At 43.9% G+C, this 16,320-nt stretch overlaps 1 protein-coding gene across 3 annotated transcripts; it reads left to right on the plus strand.

Annotated features, from left to right (window-relative positions):
* Positions 1 to 1,772: 1,772 nt before the first annotated feature.
* On the plus strand, positions 1,773 to 15,260 carry dctn4 (dynactin 4). 3 transcript variants are annotated; one of them, XM_031798265.1, is made up of 14 exons: positions 1,773 to 1,978; positions 2,960 to 3,030; positions 3,562 to 3,740; positions 4,197 to 4,240; positions 5,395 to 5,502; positions 6,440 to 6,460; positions 6,821 to 6,894; positions 7,136 to 7,248; positions 8,762 to 8,871; positions 8,997 to 9,070; positions 9,178 to 9,232; positions 10,476 to 10,583; positions 12,877 to 12,974; positions 14,774 to 15,260. In XM_031798265.1, the coding sequence occupies exons 1-14, from the start codon at positions 1,844 to 1,846 to the stop codon at positions 14,988 to 14,990; spliced, it is 1,407 nt and encodes a 468-aa protein (XP_031654125.1). In that variant the 5' UTR covers positions 1,773 to 1,843; the 3' UTR covers positions 14,991 to 15,260. The 3 variants fall into 3 exon arrangements, with proteins under 3 accessions (XP_031654125.1, XP_031654127.1, XP_031654126.1); XM_031798267.1 differs by lacking the exons at positions 12,877 to 12,974; positions 14,774 to 15,260 and adding an exon at positions 12,599 to 12,820 and having other exon boundaries at positions 1,803 to 1,978; XM_031798266.1 differs by lacking the exon at positions 6,440 to 6,460 and having other exon boundaries at positions 1,808 to 1,978.
* The last annotated feature ends 1,060 nt before the right edge of the window (positions 15,261 to 16,320 follow it).

The following is a 16,320-nucleotide window of genomic DNA, read 5'->3' on the forward strand; positions in this document are numbered from 1 at the left end:
CTGTCCGGACCTCTGGCAGTCTCTATGGGGGTGCCACAGGGTTCAATTCTTGGACCGACTCTCTTCTCTGTATACATCAATGAGGTCGCTCTTGCTGCTGGTGAGTCCCTGATCCACCTCTACGCAGACGACACCATTCTGTATACTTCCGGCCCTTCTTTGGACACTGTGTTAACAACCCTCCAGGCAAGCTTCAATGCCATACAACTCTCCTTCCGTGGCCTCCAATTGCTCTTAAATACAAGTAAAACTAAATGCATGCTCTTCAACCGATCGCTACCTGCACCTACCCGCCTGTCCAACATCACTACTCTGGACGGCTCTGACTTAGAATACGTGGACAACTACAAATACTTAGGTGTCTGGTTAGACTGTAAACTCTCCTTCCAGACCCATATCAAACATCTCCAATCCAAAGTTAAATCTAGAATTGGCTTCCTATTTCGCAACAAAGCATCCTTCACTCATGCTGCCAAACATACCCTTGTAAAACTGACCATCCTACCAATCCTCGACTTTGGCGATGTCATTTACAAAATAGCCTCCAATACCCTACTCAACAAATTGGATGCAGTCTATCACAGTGCAATCCGTTTTATCACCAAAGCCCCATATACTACCCACCATTGCGACCTGTACGCTCTCGTTGGCTGGCCCTCGCTTCATACTCGTCGCCAAACCCACTGGCTCCATGTCATCTACAAGACCCTGCTAGGTAAAGTCCCCCCTTATCTCAGCTCGCTGGTCACCATAGCATCTCCCACCTGTAGCACACGCTCCAGCAGGTATATCTCTCTAGTCACCCCCAAGACCAATTCTTTCTTTGGCCGCCTCTCCTTCCAGTTCTCTGCTGCCAATGACTGGAACGAACTACAAAAATCTCTGAAACTGGAAACACTTATCTCCCTCACTAGCTTTAAGCACCAACTGTCAGAGCAGCTCACAGATTACTGCACCTGTACATAGCCCACCTAAAATTTAGCCCAAACAACTACCTCTTTCCCAACTGTATTTAATTTTTATTTATTTATTTATTTTGCTCCTTTGCACCCCATTATTTTTTTATTTCTACTTTGCACATTCTTCCATTGCAAAACTACCATTCCAGTATTTTACTTGCTATATTGTATTTACTTTGCCATCATGGCCTTTTTTTGCCTTTACCTCCCTTCTCACCTCATTTGCTCACATTGTATATAGACTTGTTTATACTGCATTATTGACTGTATGTTTGTTTTTACTCCATGTGTAACTCTGTGTCGTTTTATCTGTCGAACTGCTTTGCTTTATCTTGGCCAGGTCGCAATTGTAAATGAGAACTTGTTCTCAACTTGCCTACCTGGTTAAATAAAGGTAAAATAAATAAAAAAATAAATATGTCTTATTTCATAGTGTTGATGTCTTCACTATTATTCTACAATGTAGAAAATAGTTTAAAAATTACGAAAAACCCTTGAACAAAGCTGGTTTAAAATAAAACTTCACCTCACCAAAAAAACAAACACTATCATAACCCACCAACCGGTGGCGCCATCGACCAAACGACAACAGTAGGAGACGTCGACGCCTGAGGATTCATGACGCGTTCAAACTTATTGGGAGCTCGGGAACTCGAAAATCTCCTACTTCATACGTCAAGCGCCTACAAAACAACTGGGATTTCGAAAAAAAAAAAAACGAGCTCAGACCGAGAAAAAAATCGATTTGTACGGCCACCCAACTCAGGAACTCGGGCCTCTTTTCCGGAGCTTCCAACATTTCCGACCTGAAGATCACTGACGTCATTATTTGATCTCGTATTCTTCCGTGTTCCCAGTTGATTTGAACGCGGCATCAGTTAGAGATGGCGTCCCTTTTGCAGCCTGACAGGGTTCTCTACCTAGTTCATGGAGAGAAAAAGATCCGATCACCGTTGTCGACACTTTATTTTTGTCGGTATTGCAGTGAATTGCGTTCCCTAGAATGTGTGTCTCACGAGGTAAGTGACGAAAATGTCAACACTACCGTGTGGCTAACTATCTCAATCCTAGAGATATCTAGCTAGCAAGCTCGTAGCGTTAGCGGTTTGGGAGGGATTGGTCAACATAGTCCAGCCCCCGTACAATAAACATTGTAATCTTATTTGCCATATCGCACGTCAATCAACATTTATTAAACAGCTCTGTCGTGTGATTGGTCGGATATGTCGTCTTTACTTCCGTCCTACTTTCATAATTTTATACGTTTTAGCTAGCTACCTAGCTAAGCTAACTGTTAACAATCAAGCAAGACAGCTAACTAAACAACATAATACATCGTTTGTGATCACTATTAACTTATTTTGTCCAATTAACAGTGACACAAATTCCCACTGGAAATACAATTTAAACCCAACGAGCATTTGAAAAGCGTTTTTAATTGTTGGCTAGCTTCACAGCCTCCTAGCTGGCTAACGTACTCTCTTCATCACCACACCCAGACAGATCGACCACAGTGCGGTCTCAGATCAACACATTTTCACAGAGGTCGTTATTCTTGTGAAATATCTTATTTTAGGTAGCTGGCTACCTATTTATCGAGTCGATACGTGCCACGTCAGACAGCCATGATTGTTCATTTTACACAGCCACACAACTGACAGTGACCCTCACCCACAGAAACTCTTAATTTGTATTATACTGAAGCTGATAGGTTGCTAACGCATACTAATCATGTTTCAGCATGAACCAATATCTATCTGTGCAGTTGTAACTAGTAGCTAGCTACGATGGATAGCAACGCACATTCATGTATTCCCACTTAACCACGGATCATAATGTCCGGAACGGTGCAAATGGAATGGCATCAAACACCTGGTAACCAGGTGTTTGAAGTATTTGATACCATTCCACGAATTCAGCTCCAGTCATTACCACAAGCCCGTTCTCCCCAAATAAGGTGCCACTAACATAGATTGTTGAATGCTCTCTCTGTTTTCTAGGTGGACTCACATTACTGTCCGAGCTGCCTGGAGAATATGCCTTCAGCAGAGGCAAAGCTGAAGAAGAACAGGTGAGAAACATTTGCAACTGAGCATCGGCTTAGACCTGTTATATATGGTCTATGGCATAGACCTATTCCTTATTGTGTAGCCATTGACAATTTTCTGCTGCATCCAGCCTACATTTCCCAGCTCTCTGTTTTGTTCTAGGAAGAGGATATGCAACCAGCTGAACGAAAACTTCAGGTTAGGCATAGAGGTTAAGCTTAGGGTTATCTATCATTCATGTTTATTTGACTCCCTATTTCAAAAGACGGTGAACAAGTTCTGAAGGAAAAATGTTGGTGCAGCTACAGCCAATTATCGCCAAAATAATATTGCTTAAATTAATATCCCGATATGTAACTTGACCCTTCCCATTACTATTACATATCTAATTCTATGGGGTCGCAGATTAGGTTCAGGTTAGTTATAGCCTAGTTTAGGGTTAAGGAAAGCCATAAAAGCTGGCAATGGGTTTGAGTACTGCGACTATTTCTTCCGGTTGAAGAACAAAGGTAGTGTTCATAACTAGCTATACCTTCTTCCTCGTCGTGCCCCAGGTGTGCCAACTGCTTCGACTGCCCATGCTGCATGCACACCCTGTCCACCCGGGCAACCAACATCCCAGCCCCTCTTCCTGACGACCCCAGCAAGACGACCATGAAGAAGGCCTACTACCTGGCCTGTGGCTTCTGTCGCTGGACATCCAGAGATGTGGGCATGGCTGACAAGTCTGTGGGTGAGTGACAGGCCTACTTTACTGTTGATGATGAGGGGGAGATAATGGACTGTTGACATTTTTAATATATATATTTTTTATATTGGGCCTATGTTAAGCATGATCTGTGGCTGAGTGAGTGTGAGAAGTGGCTTCAACCAAATCAAATAGCAAACCTTTCTGGTGATCCTAGTTACTAAGCCACTGAAGGAAGTGCACCCCCCCCAGCATTGGTGATGAGGGGGAGATGTATGGGACTGACTTGTTAATAGGCTATGTTAGAATGGCTTAAATGCTAAACAAATTAATATCTGATGTATGGAGCTTTGTTTGGAATTGTAACTCTGAATAGAGATGTGTCCCTTATCATGTACTTGACTAGTAGCCTATGTGTCTGTTGTGTGATTGACTTGTTAGGTGTTTTATGGAGGACTATTTCACTTCTTTTATATATTTTTTTGTGTATCTTCACTTCAGCCAGTGGAGGATGGCAGGAGCCGGACAACCCTCATACTCAACGGGTATGTTGCCTTCCTTTTGGTCGGATCTATTTTCTCTCTCAAGTGTTTCTCACATGTCGAGCTCGACAACCCCAGGCAGTAGAATGCTGTGACACTGGAAGTTACATAGAGTCTATTGTAATTGATGCTGTATTTACCACTGTGTGATCAACCACAAATAGACACACTCCTGATACAGGCCCCAGGCTTAAGTGTTGGCTTTGACTTGTGCTTTCTACTATTTGTTTTCTGCTGGTAACATACATGGGTGGGGCGGCAGGGTAGCCTAGTGGTTAGAGCGTAGAGGCGGCAGGGTAGCCTATAGTGGTTAGAGCGTAGAGGCGGCAGGGTAGCCTATAGTGGTTAGAGCGTAGAGGCGGCAGGGTAGCCTATAGTGGTTAGAGCGTAGAGGCGGCAGGGTAGCCTATAGTGGTTAGAGCGTAGAGGCGGCAGGGTAGCCTATAGTGGTTAGAGCGTAGAGGCGGCAGGGTAGCCTATAGTGGTTAGAGCGTAGAGGCGGCAGGGTAGCCTATAGTGGTTAGAGCGTAGAGGCGGCAGGGTAGCCTATAGTGGTTAGAGCGTAGAGGCGGCAGGGTAGCCTATAGTGGTTAGAGCGTAGAGGCGGCAGGGTAGCCGAGTGGTTAGAGCGTAGAGGCGGCAGGGTAGCCGAGTGGTTAGAGCGTAGAGGCGGCAGGGTAGCCGAGTGGTTAGAGCGTAGAGGCGGCAGGGTAGCCGAGTGGTTAGAGCGTAGAGGCGGCAGGGTAGCCGAGTGGTTAGAGCGTAGAGGCGGCAGGGTAGCCGAGTGGTTAGAGCGTAGAGGCGGCAGGGTAGCCGAGTGGTTAGAGCGTAGAGGCGGCAGGGTAGCCGAGTGGTTAGAGCGTAGAGGCGGCAGTAACGGAAAGGTTGCTAGATCGAATCCTCCGAGCTGCCGTTCTGCCCCCTGAACAAGGCAGTTAACCCACTGTTCCTAGACTGTCATTCTAAATAAGAATTTGTTCTAAACTTAATTGCCTAGTTAAATAAAGGTGAAATAATAAAATTAAAAGGGGTATGCTGATGAGCGAGATATATATGTATACTGTATACATGGTTCTCTGACCTGTCATTTCCTCCTATTATAATAATACTGTCCTATGACAGTCTGACTCATGTTATGTTGGGTATTTTTCTTTCAGATCAATAAACTGATAGAGTATTACCAGCAGCTGGCCCAGAGGGAGAAACTGGAGAGGGACAGGAAGAAGCTGGCCAGGAGACGACCCTATATGCCACTGGCCTTCTCGGTACACACACACACACACACACACACACACACCGGCAGATAACATGCTCAGCTTTCACACTTCTCTCTGGAATACGAACTTGACTGTTTTACACGTTAAACCTCTCTCAATAACCACAACCCAGCTCCCACTTTTTTTTTATTTTTTAATAATGAGCATTTTCAAATATGCTTTTAATCTTTGTTTGTTGTGATGGTTATGGCTGTGTTATTAACCCTGCTGGTGGCGGGATCTGAAATTAACAAGGCAACTATTTCTGAATAGCCTACATGATGTTATGTTCCAGTATGTTGACATTGATTGAACTGCATGTATAGTTCATGTGTATGGGCAGAAGGACTGGTTTAGGTTAGAACCTGTGGCATACTGGAACATTGACGAGTCACTATAAGCTAGCTGTGTGCTAGCTAGCTATATACTAGCTACTGCAGCTGAACAGTCACTATAAGCTAGCTGTGTGCTAGCTAGCTATATACTAGCTACTGCAGCTGAATAGTCACTATATGCTAGCTGTGTGCTAGCTAGCTATAGACTAGCTACTGCAGCTGAACAGTCACTATAAGCTAGCTGTGTGCTAGCTAGTTATAGACTAGCTACTGCAGCTGAAGAGTCACTAAGCTAGCTATGTGCTAGCTAGCTATATAGTAGCTACATGCAGCTGACGAGTCACTATAAACTAGCTGCTATCTGTGTGCTAGCTATATACTAGCTACTGCAGCTGAAGAGTCACTATAAGCTAGCTGCTAGCTGTGTGCTAGCTAGCTATAGACTAGCTACTGCAGCTGAAGTCTTCAGCTATACCACTAATGCTTTTCTGTTGCTGTTGCATTGTTGTCAGTTACCTGCCATGTTTGCTGCTTTGGTTTCACTTGATACTTTCTTCTTTGTCTTTGCTTCTGCACGCTGATATGTTGGTTTTAACCCCTCCGTCCCCCAGCAACACACTATTCATGTGGTGGTGAGTTGTATTTTTCACAACTTTGATAGACAAACACTGTTCTCTCTCTCGGAAATGTAATGTTCATGCCTGTACTATAGTAGACGGTTGTAACTCACTGTTAACATAAAGATTTGTCTTCTCTTCGTTCAAACCCAAAAATATTTCTCTAGGTTTATTTATTTATTTGGCTTCGATCAGAATTTAAATTTTTTTGGTATTTATGCTAGTAAATGTTTTCCCAATTTAGATATTTGAAAAATCTAAACATTTGAACAGTTATCAATAGAAATGCCAGTGTTTCCTCCCCTGTAAGTCTACCACATGGTGGTGTCTTGTCTGTGAGTTAGTTGACATTTGTGGTTGTGTTGCTCTGTAAAGGAGAAGTATGGTCTGGGTACCAGACTACAGAGACAGAGACCTGGAGCTCCTATCACCAGTCTGGCTGGTCTTTCGTGAGTATTACTTTCCATTCACTAAAATGTTATTGTCCATAACGAATGAGTATCACATCCTGATACTATAATGCACCATTGTTTTATTGTATACATACATGACAAATCATGTTGTTCACTGAATAGGGTGCAGTTTGGGATAACGCCATGCTGGTAGTTCATAAATACATCTTTCCCTGTCTGCTATAATGTCTGTCCCTGTCTCCTATAATGGCCTTCACTGTGTCTGTCCCTATTCTAGTCTGAAGGAAGGTGAAGACCAGAAGGAGATAAACATAGAACCAGCTCAGGCTTTAGATGAAGTGGAGCCACTGCCTGAAGACTGCTACACCAGACCCATCAACCTACCTGAGGGTAAGAGACAACAACCCCTAACCACTAACCCCTAACCCTACACCAGACCCATCAACCTACCTGAGGGTAAGAGACAACAAACCCTAACCACTAACCCAGACCCATCAACCTACCTGAGGGTAAGAGACAACAACCCCTAACCACTAACCCTACACCAGACCCATCAACCTACCTGAGGGTAAGAGACAACAACCCCTAACCACTAACCCTACACCAGACCCATCAACCTACCTGAGGGTAAGAGACAACCACTAACCCTACACCAGACCCATCAACCTACCTGAGGGTAAGAGACAACAACCCCTAACCACTAACCCTACACCAGACCCATCAACCTACCTGAGGGTAAGAGACAACCACTAACCCTACACCAGACCCATCAACCTACCTGAGGGTAAGAGACAACAACACCTAAACCTAACCCCTAAGCCTAACCACTAACCCCGGACCTTGAACTCTGCACTAACCCAGACCTATCCACCTACCTGAGGGTAAGAGACAACAACCCCTAACCCCTAAGCCTAACCACTAACCCAGACCTATCCACCTACCTGAGGGTAAGAGACAACAACCCCTAACCCCTAAGCCTAACCACTAACCCAGACCTATCCACCTACCTGAGGGTAAGAGACAACAACCCCTAACCCCTAAGCCTAACCACTAACCCAGACCTATCCACCTACCTGAGGGTAACAATGATTAGTACTTAAAAAAATTAATAATAATCTACAGTCGTTAATTGAAACAATAACAAAGTGTCCTCCCCTCCACTGTTTTGGTAAAAATCTGAGCGATGGGGCTGGAGAAATGTAACCACTCAGATTAATAGACAAAGCTATGGATGCAAGGACTGATATTAAAATGATTGTTTTAACCGTGTTATGAGGCTATACAGTGTTTTACATTTATGTTTTCCAAACATTTTGAGTAAAACAAGCTAATATTTTGTGTTCAGATGGGGTACGACAGTTGAACAAAGCTCATGAGGCATTTATAAGGCATCTATTCTTCAAGAGTCAAGGGGTACAGATCATTTAATTTTAATAAAAAGAATCTCGCAACTAAGGATTCTAGCTTCATCCACTACTTTTCCTTAGAGCTATTTGTTATGAAGTCTACTGCTATATCAATAACCAGGGTATGCTGTGGTTGTTTTCAAATCTGCCGTGTTTTGCTGTCTGGTTGACCGTGTTTTGTTGTCCGGTTGACCGTGTTTTGTTGTCTGGTTGACCGTGTTTTGTTGTCTGGTTGACCGTGTTTTGTTGTCTGGTTGACCGTGTTTTGTTGTCTGGTTGACCGTGTTTTGTTGTCTGGTTGACCGTGTTTTGTTGTCTGGTTGACCGTGTTTTGTTGTCTGGTTGACCGTGTTTTGTTGACCGGTTGACCGTGTTTTGCTGTCCGGTTGACCGTGTTTTGCTGTCCGGTTGACCGTGTTTTGCTGTCCGGTTGACCGTGTTTTGCTGTCCGGTTGACCGTGTTGTGTTAACTTCCTGGTGTGTGTTATGTATTCCAGTGACATCCTTGCGTCAGCGGCTGCTCCAGCCTGACTTCCAGCCAGCCGGAGCCTCTCAGCTCCACCCCAAACACAAACACCTGTTGATCAAGCGCTCTCTGCGATGCAGGGTCAGTTTACGACACACAGTACTTTACACGACACTAACCTTCTCAAGAAATGGGCATTTTACTATTATTTTACTGTTGTTTATCTGTCAGTTTTTCTTGATGGTAGAAATGTATTTTCTTCCTAGAAATGTGAGCACAATCTGAGCAAGCCAGAATTCAACCCAACCTCAATCAAGTTCAAAATCCAGTTGGTGGCTGTGTAAGTATTGCTTAGCATCTCCTCTGTACCGAAACACATTCACCTTTGTTTTCTACTCTTGAATTGTATTATTTCTCAGTAAAATGATGTGATTTTCAACCCTAAAGGAGTTACATCCCTGAGGTCAGAATAATGTCCATTCCAAACCTGCGCTTCCAGAAGGCAAGTCAATTATTCAAGTAATGGAACAGGCCCCAAAAACATTTTGAAGACAATCTGTGTCACATTTTGTCTGTAGAGGAGCAGAATGACTTAGTGTGAGTGGTATCATGTTGTCTGTAGGGTAGCAGAATGACTTAGTGTGAGTGGTATCATGTTGTCTGTAGAGGAGCAGAATGACTTAGTGTGAGTGGTATCATGTTGTCTGTAGGGTAGCAGAATGACTTAGTGTGAGTGGTATCATGTTGTCTGTAGGGTAGCAGAATGACTTAGTGTGAGTGGTATCATGTTGTCTGTAGGGTAGCAGAATGACTTAGTATGAGTGGTATCATGTTGTCTGTAGGGGAGCAGAATGACTTAGTGTGAGTGGTATCATGTTGTCTGTAGAGGAGCAGAATGACTTAGTGTGAGTGGTATCATGTTGTCTGTAGGGTAGCAGAATGACTTAGTGTGAGTGGTATCATGTTGTCTGTAGGGTAGCAGAATGACTTAGTATGAGTGGTATCATGTTGTCTGTAGGGGAGCAGAATGACTTAGTGTGAGTGATATCATGTTGTCTGTAGAGGAGCAGAATGACTTAGTGTGAGTGGTATCATGTTGTCTGTAGGGTAGCAGAATGACTTAGTGTGAGTGGTATCATGTTGTCTGTAGAGGAGCAGAATGATTTGCAGTATGAGTGGTATCATGTCTGTAGGGTAGCAGAATGACTTACATTATGAGTGGTATCATGTTGTCTGTAGGGTAGCAGAATGACTTACATTATGAGTGGTATCATGTTGTCTGTAGGGTAGCAGAATGACTTACAGTATGAGTGGTATCATGTTGTCTGTAGGGTAGAAGAATGACTTACAGTATGAGTGGTATCATGTTGTCTGTAGGGTAGCAGAATGACTTACAGTATGAGTGGTATCATGTTGTCTGTAGGGTAGCAGAATGACTTACAGTATGAGTGGTATCATGTTGTCTGTAGAGTAGAAGAATGATTTACAGTACGAGTGGTATCATGTTGTCTGTAGGGTAGAAGAATGACTTACAGTATGAGTGGTATCATGTTGTCTGTAGGGTAGAAGAATGACTTACAGTATGAGTGGTATCATGTTGTCTGTAGGGTAGCAGAATGACTTACAGTATGAGTGGTATCATGTTGTCTGTAGGGTAGCAGAATGACTTACAGTATGAGTGGTATCATGTTGTCTGTAGGGTAGAAGAATGATTTACAGTATGAGTGGTATCATGTTGTCTGTAGGAGTGCCAGGTGCTGCTCACCCTGACCAACCCCGTGGAGAATATTACCCACGTCACCCTGGTGGGCTGTGAGGAAGGAGACCCAGAGGACATCAACAGCACTGCTAAGGTACTACAGACTAATGTAGGAAAGCTACTGGTAATTTACCAAGGTTACCGGGATCTTTAGTAACAGATTTTCTATTGCATCTTCAGTAATTTATACTTGAAAACATATATTTATATATAGTTTTTCTTTCTGTATCTATGAGTTTCTGATAGATAGATGATGTGGTTCAAGAGAAAATAGACAAATGAATTGGGAAAAAAAGCATCTAATCAACAATGGCTTCATTTTCACTCTGTAACTCTTCTATCTATTTACCAGTTTTCACAACTACTAGTTTGGCTCCAAAACATTGACAGCAAATACATAGTCACAGTAAAATAATAAAAAAATAAACGTGTGTGTGTATATATATATATATACAGGGGAACAGTGGGTTATATATATATATATACACACACACACACTCTTGGCATTGAATGAGTAGTTTGTGTCCACACTTTTGACTGGGACAGCATGCATATTTTATTTTTCTAAATATATATAAATAAATAAATAAAAATATTTTTATTTATGTATTTATATATAGAAAAATAAAATATGCATGCTGTCCCAGTCAAAAGTGTGGACACAAACTACTCATTCAATGCCAAGAGTGTGCAAAGCTGTCATCAAGGCAAAGGGTGGCTACTTTGAAGAATCTGAAATACAAAATGGCTGAAACCCTCATAGTAAACACCAATGGTAATCACTAAGTTGGTTTACATTTAGGATATATATATATGTATATATGTGTATCTTTTACAGCTTTCTCATTCTTAATTATAGTTTATTTTTTATAATTTAATTATTTTGTGATAAGGCCATACAGAGGGCCATATTAGACTCCTATGATAAGCTAAAGTACCCAAAAGGGCCACGAGCTGTCTTGGATAGATTACATAATAAAAATTATTATTTAATAAAATGTAACCTTCATTTAACTTGGCAAGTCAGTTTAGAACAAATTCTTATTTACAATGACGGCCTACCGGGGAACAGTGGGTTAACTGCCTTGGTCAGGGGAACAGTGGGTTAACTGCCTTGTTCGGGGGAACAGTGGGTTAACTGCCTTGTTCGGGGGAACAGTGGGTTAACTGCCTTGTTCGGGGGAACAGTGGGTTAACTGCCTTGTTCGGGGGAACAGTGGGTTAACTGCCTTGTTCAGGGGAACAGTGGGTTAACTGCCTTGTTCAGGGGAACAGTGGGTTAACTGCCTTGGTCAGGGGAACAGTGGGTTAACTGCCTTGGTCGGGGGAACAGTGGGTTAACTGCCTTGTTCGGGGGAACAGTGGGTTAACTGCCTTGTTCGGGGGAACAGTGGGTTAACTGCCTTGTTCGGGGGAACAGTGGGTTAACTGCCTTGTTCGGGGGAACAGTGGGTTAACTGCCTTGTTCAGGGGAACAGTGGGTTAACTGCCTTGTTCAGGGGAACAGTGGGTTAACTGCCTTGTTCAGGGGAACAGTGGGTTAACTGCCTTGTTCAGGGGAACAGTGGGTTAACTGCCTTGTTCAGGGGAACAGTGGGTTAACTGCCTTGTTCAGGGGAACAGTGGGTTAACTGCCTTGTTCAGGGGAACAGTGGGTTAACTGCCTTGTTCAGGGGCAGAACGACAGATTTTTACCTTGTCAGCTCAGGGATTCAATCCAGCAATCTTTCGGTTACTAGTCCAACTCTCTAACCACTAGGCTACCTGCCACCCCTACACTCTAACCACTAGGCTACCTGCCACCCCTACACTCTAACCACTAGGCTACCTGCCACCCCTACACTCTAACCACTAGGCTACCTGCCACCCCTACACTCTAACCACAAGGCTACCTGCCACCCCAAAAAGCCTTGAAAGATACTACAATTCTGGTAGTTTACTGGTACATTTTTGAAAGTTTCCAGTAATATACCCTTCCTTTGTAACCCTACTGCTGACCTCTCACCCCTGACCTCTGTTGATGTTAATATTGTGGTTTTATAGGTGATGGTTCCTACCAGGGAGTTGGTCCTGGCAGGGAAGGATGTTGTTGATGATGATGATTTATAGGTGATGGTTCCTACCAAGGAGTTGGTCCTGGCAGGGAAGGATGATGATGATGATGATGATGATGATGTTTTATAGGTGATGGTTCCTACCAAGGAGTTGGTCCTGGCAGGGAAGGATGATGATGATGATGTTTTATAGGTGATGGTTCCTACCAGGAGTTGGTCCTGGCAGGGAAGGATGATGATGATGATGATGATGATGATGTTGTATAGGTGATGGTTCCTACCAAGGAGTTGGTCCTGGCAGGGAAGGATGATGATGATGATGATGTTTTATAGGTGATGGTTCCTACCAAGGAGTTGGTCCTGGCAGGGAAGGATGCTGCAGCAGATTACGATGAGTTAGCCGAGCCACAGGACTTCCAGGACGACCCAGAGTGAGTCTTAAGTACAATACGGTCATATCATATTTGACTGTATGTTTGTTTACTCCATGTGTAACTCTGTGTTGCTGTTTGTGTCGAACTGCTATGCTTTATCTTGGCCAGGTCACAGTTATAAATGAGAACTTGTTCTCAACTTGCCTACCTGGTTAAATAAAGGTGAAAAAAAAAAATCTAATCACATTTGTACAGTAGAATTAAGCAATAAGGCCCGAAGAGGTGTGGTATATTTTAAACTGCCTTAATTTTGCTGGACCCCAGGTAGAGTAGCTACTGCCTTAATGTTGCTGGACCCCAGGTAGAGTAGCTACTGCCTTAATGTTGCTGGACCCCAGGTAGAGTAGCTACTGCCTTAATGTTGCTGGACCCCAGGTAGAGTAGCTACTGCCTTAGCTGCAGCTACTGGGGATCCATAATAAATACAAATACATCAGTGTCCGCAACATGGCTGGTTTTCCCTTTGTAATCTGTAGATCCTGCCACATGTCTCGTCTGAGCCGTTGAATTGCGACTCCGGTTCGTCTCTATTCTGACGTTTTGTCTGTTGGATTGCCTTACGGAGGGAATAACTATACCGTTTGTATTCAACCATGTTCCCCGTCACCTTGCCATGGTTTAATGCGGTAGTTCTCACTTTCAGTTTTGCGCAAATGCTGCCATCTCTCCACGGTTTCTGGTTAGGGTCGGTTCTAATAGTCACAGTGGGAACAACATCCTCTATACACTTCCTGATGAACTGTGTCTGTGTAAACGTCAATGTTATTGACGGCTACCTTGTTTTTTCATTCTAAGCGAGTACTACAGTCAATGTGTTGTTAGAACTTCGGTAGAATTTTCCTCAAATTTGCGTTGTTAAAATTCCCAGCTACAATAAATGCGGCCGCAGGATATGTGGTTTCCAGTTTGCTTAAAGTCTAGTGTAGTTCTTTGAGGGCCGTCGCTGTATCAACTTAAGGGGGAATATACACGGCTGTGACTATAACAGAATAGAATTCTCTTGGGAGGTAATATGGTCTGCATTTGATTGAGGTATTCTAGGTCAGGTGAACAAAAGGACTTGACTTCCTGTATGTTATCACAATCACACCATGAGTAGTTAATCATGAAACATACACCCACGCCTTTCTTCTTCACGGAGAGTTCTTTATTCCTGTCTGTGCAATGAACTGAGAACCCAGCTGGCTGTATGGACCAGGACAGTATATCCAGAGAGAGCCATGATTCCGTGAAACAGAGTATGTTACAGTCCCTGATGTCTCTCTGGAAGGAGATCCTCGTGCTGTATGAACTGAGGAGCAAGGACATTAGTTTAGAACAAGTGTACTTTTTGGGAGTAGGATGACATTTTACCTCTGCTCCTGGTCTCCTAACCTTCCCCCTCTGGCCCTGGTCTCCTAACCTTCCCTCTCTGCCCCTAGTCTCCTAACCTTCCCTCTCTGGCCCTGGTCTCCTAACCTTCCCTCTCTGCCCCTAGTCTCCTAACCTCTCCTCTCTGGCCCTGGTCTCCTAACCTCTCCTCTCTGGCCCTGGTCTCCTAACCTCTCCTCTCTGGCCCTGGTCTCCTAACCTCTCCTCTCTGGCCCTGGTCTCCTAACCTCTCCTCTCTGGCCCTGGTCTCCTAACCTTCCCTCTCTGGCCCTGGTCTCCTAACCTTCCCTCTCTGGCCCTGGTCTCCTAACCTTCCCTCTCTGGCCCTGGTCTCCTAACCTTCCCTCTCTGGCCCTGGTCTCCTAACCTTCCCTCTCTGGCCCTGGTCTCCTAACCTTCCCTCTCTGCTCCTGTCTCTCCTCCAGTGTGGTGGCCTTCAGGAAATCCAATAAGATCGGTTTCTTCATCAAGGTGGTCCCTCAGCGCGAGGAGGACGGGGATGTGACGGTGTCCTTTAAGATCCGCCACGACTTCCGCAACTTGGCGGCTCCCATAAGGCCGAGCGAGGAGGGCGACGCCCCCACCGAGGCCATCTGGCTCACACACCACGTAGAGCTCAGCCTGGGGCCGATCATAGCGTGAAGAGCTTACACACACACACACACACCGAATACATATCTTTTACACACACACACACACACACACACACACACACATTGTACATGCATTGGATCACATATCTCTCTCTCACACACTTCTCTGCACCCCCAAGCAGTTCCAGAGACCCTTTCCTGCTTCACGCTTCAATTTAAGCATTATCTTCATCATCCTCCTCTAAGAATGAAGAGTATTTACCTGCATGCTATGCCAGGCTACATCTACCTACTAATAAATGTCTCTTAGATGATGTCATTACTGTATCTCCTCTCTGGGTTGAAGGTAGGGTGAGACTGTCATTACTGTTTCTCCTCTCTGGGTTGAAGGTAGGGTGAGACTGTCTTTACTGTTTCTCCTCTTTGGGTTGAAGGTAGGGTGAGACTGTCATTACTGTATCTCCTCTCTGGGTTGAAGGTAGGGTGAGACTGTCATTACTGTTTCTCCTCTCTGTGTTGAAGGTAGGGTGAGACTGTCATTACTGTTTCTCCTCTCTGGGTTGAAGGTAGGATGATCTCCTCTCTGGGTTGAAGGTAGGGTGAGACTAAGGAGTTGGGAGTTATTTTTGCTGTTGTCTTCAGTACTAAAGTCCAGTCAGTTGTTCTATTAGCAATATTGAAGTAGTGAGACCTGTAAACGTGTCAGTTTGTCTGAGGCACTCTGCAGCGGTAAGATATTAGATATGACTTTAACACTATCGGTCAATCATACATTTGAATTACATGTGAAGTTTATATTGATTGGAGAGTTTCTACTGAAGATGTGACCAACAGGGAGGGGCTGGTAGCAACCTTTCACTGGCGTTGTTTTGATTGGTCAGGAAATAATTCCCCCCCACCCCCCACCCGCCCCTTGGTTTGTTAGACAGAGCCTTATATCACGGTTAACCTGTACTGGCTAATAAAATTAATGTTTTAAAAACACCTTGTGTGTGTTGTGTTATTGGAGAGGAGTCGAAGTCAATGGGCTCAAACGAGAGACGAGGACCAACCAAACAAAAATCACAAACACAACTCACTTACAGTTTATTTCTCGAATTAAAGTTAAAATCAGGACTTTTTGGCTGTCAATGTCATTTATTAGAATAATTTGATTGTGTTTTTACCTTTTGATTCATTTATGTATTGTTTATTGGTTGTCTTTAAACTGTAGTCTAATCAATTTCCCTTTGTCATTTAGTGCATGTTGTCCGTGCCACCACAAGGTGGAGCTGTAGGGTTGTTTATGATATGGTCTACTGGCATGCTACCTCCTGTAGATGGCAGCTGTGAGTCACTGTCAACAGTGTTTATATTTTACTAGGCAAGTCAGTTGAGAA

This window comes from Oncorhynchus kisutch, linkage group LG19 (genome assembly GCF_002021735.2).
Source record: "Oncorhynchus kisutch isolate 150728-3 linkage group LG19, Okis_V2, whole genome shotgun sequence".
In the NCBI taxonomy this organism is placed as follows: Eukaryota; Metazoa; Chordata; class Actinopteri; order Salmoniformes; family Salmonidae; genus Oncorhynchus; species Oncorhynchus kisutch.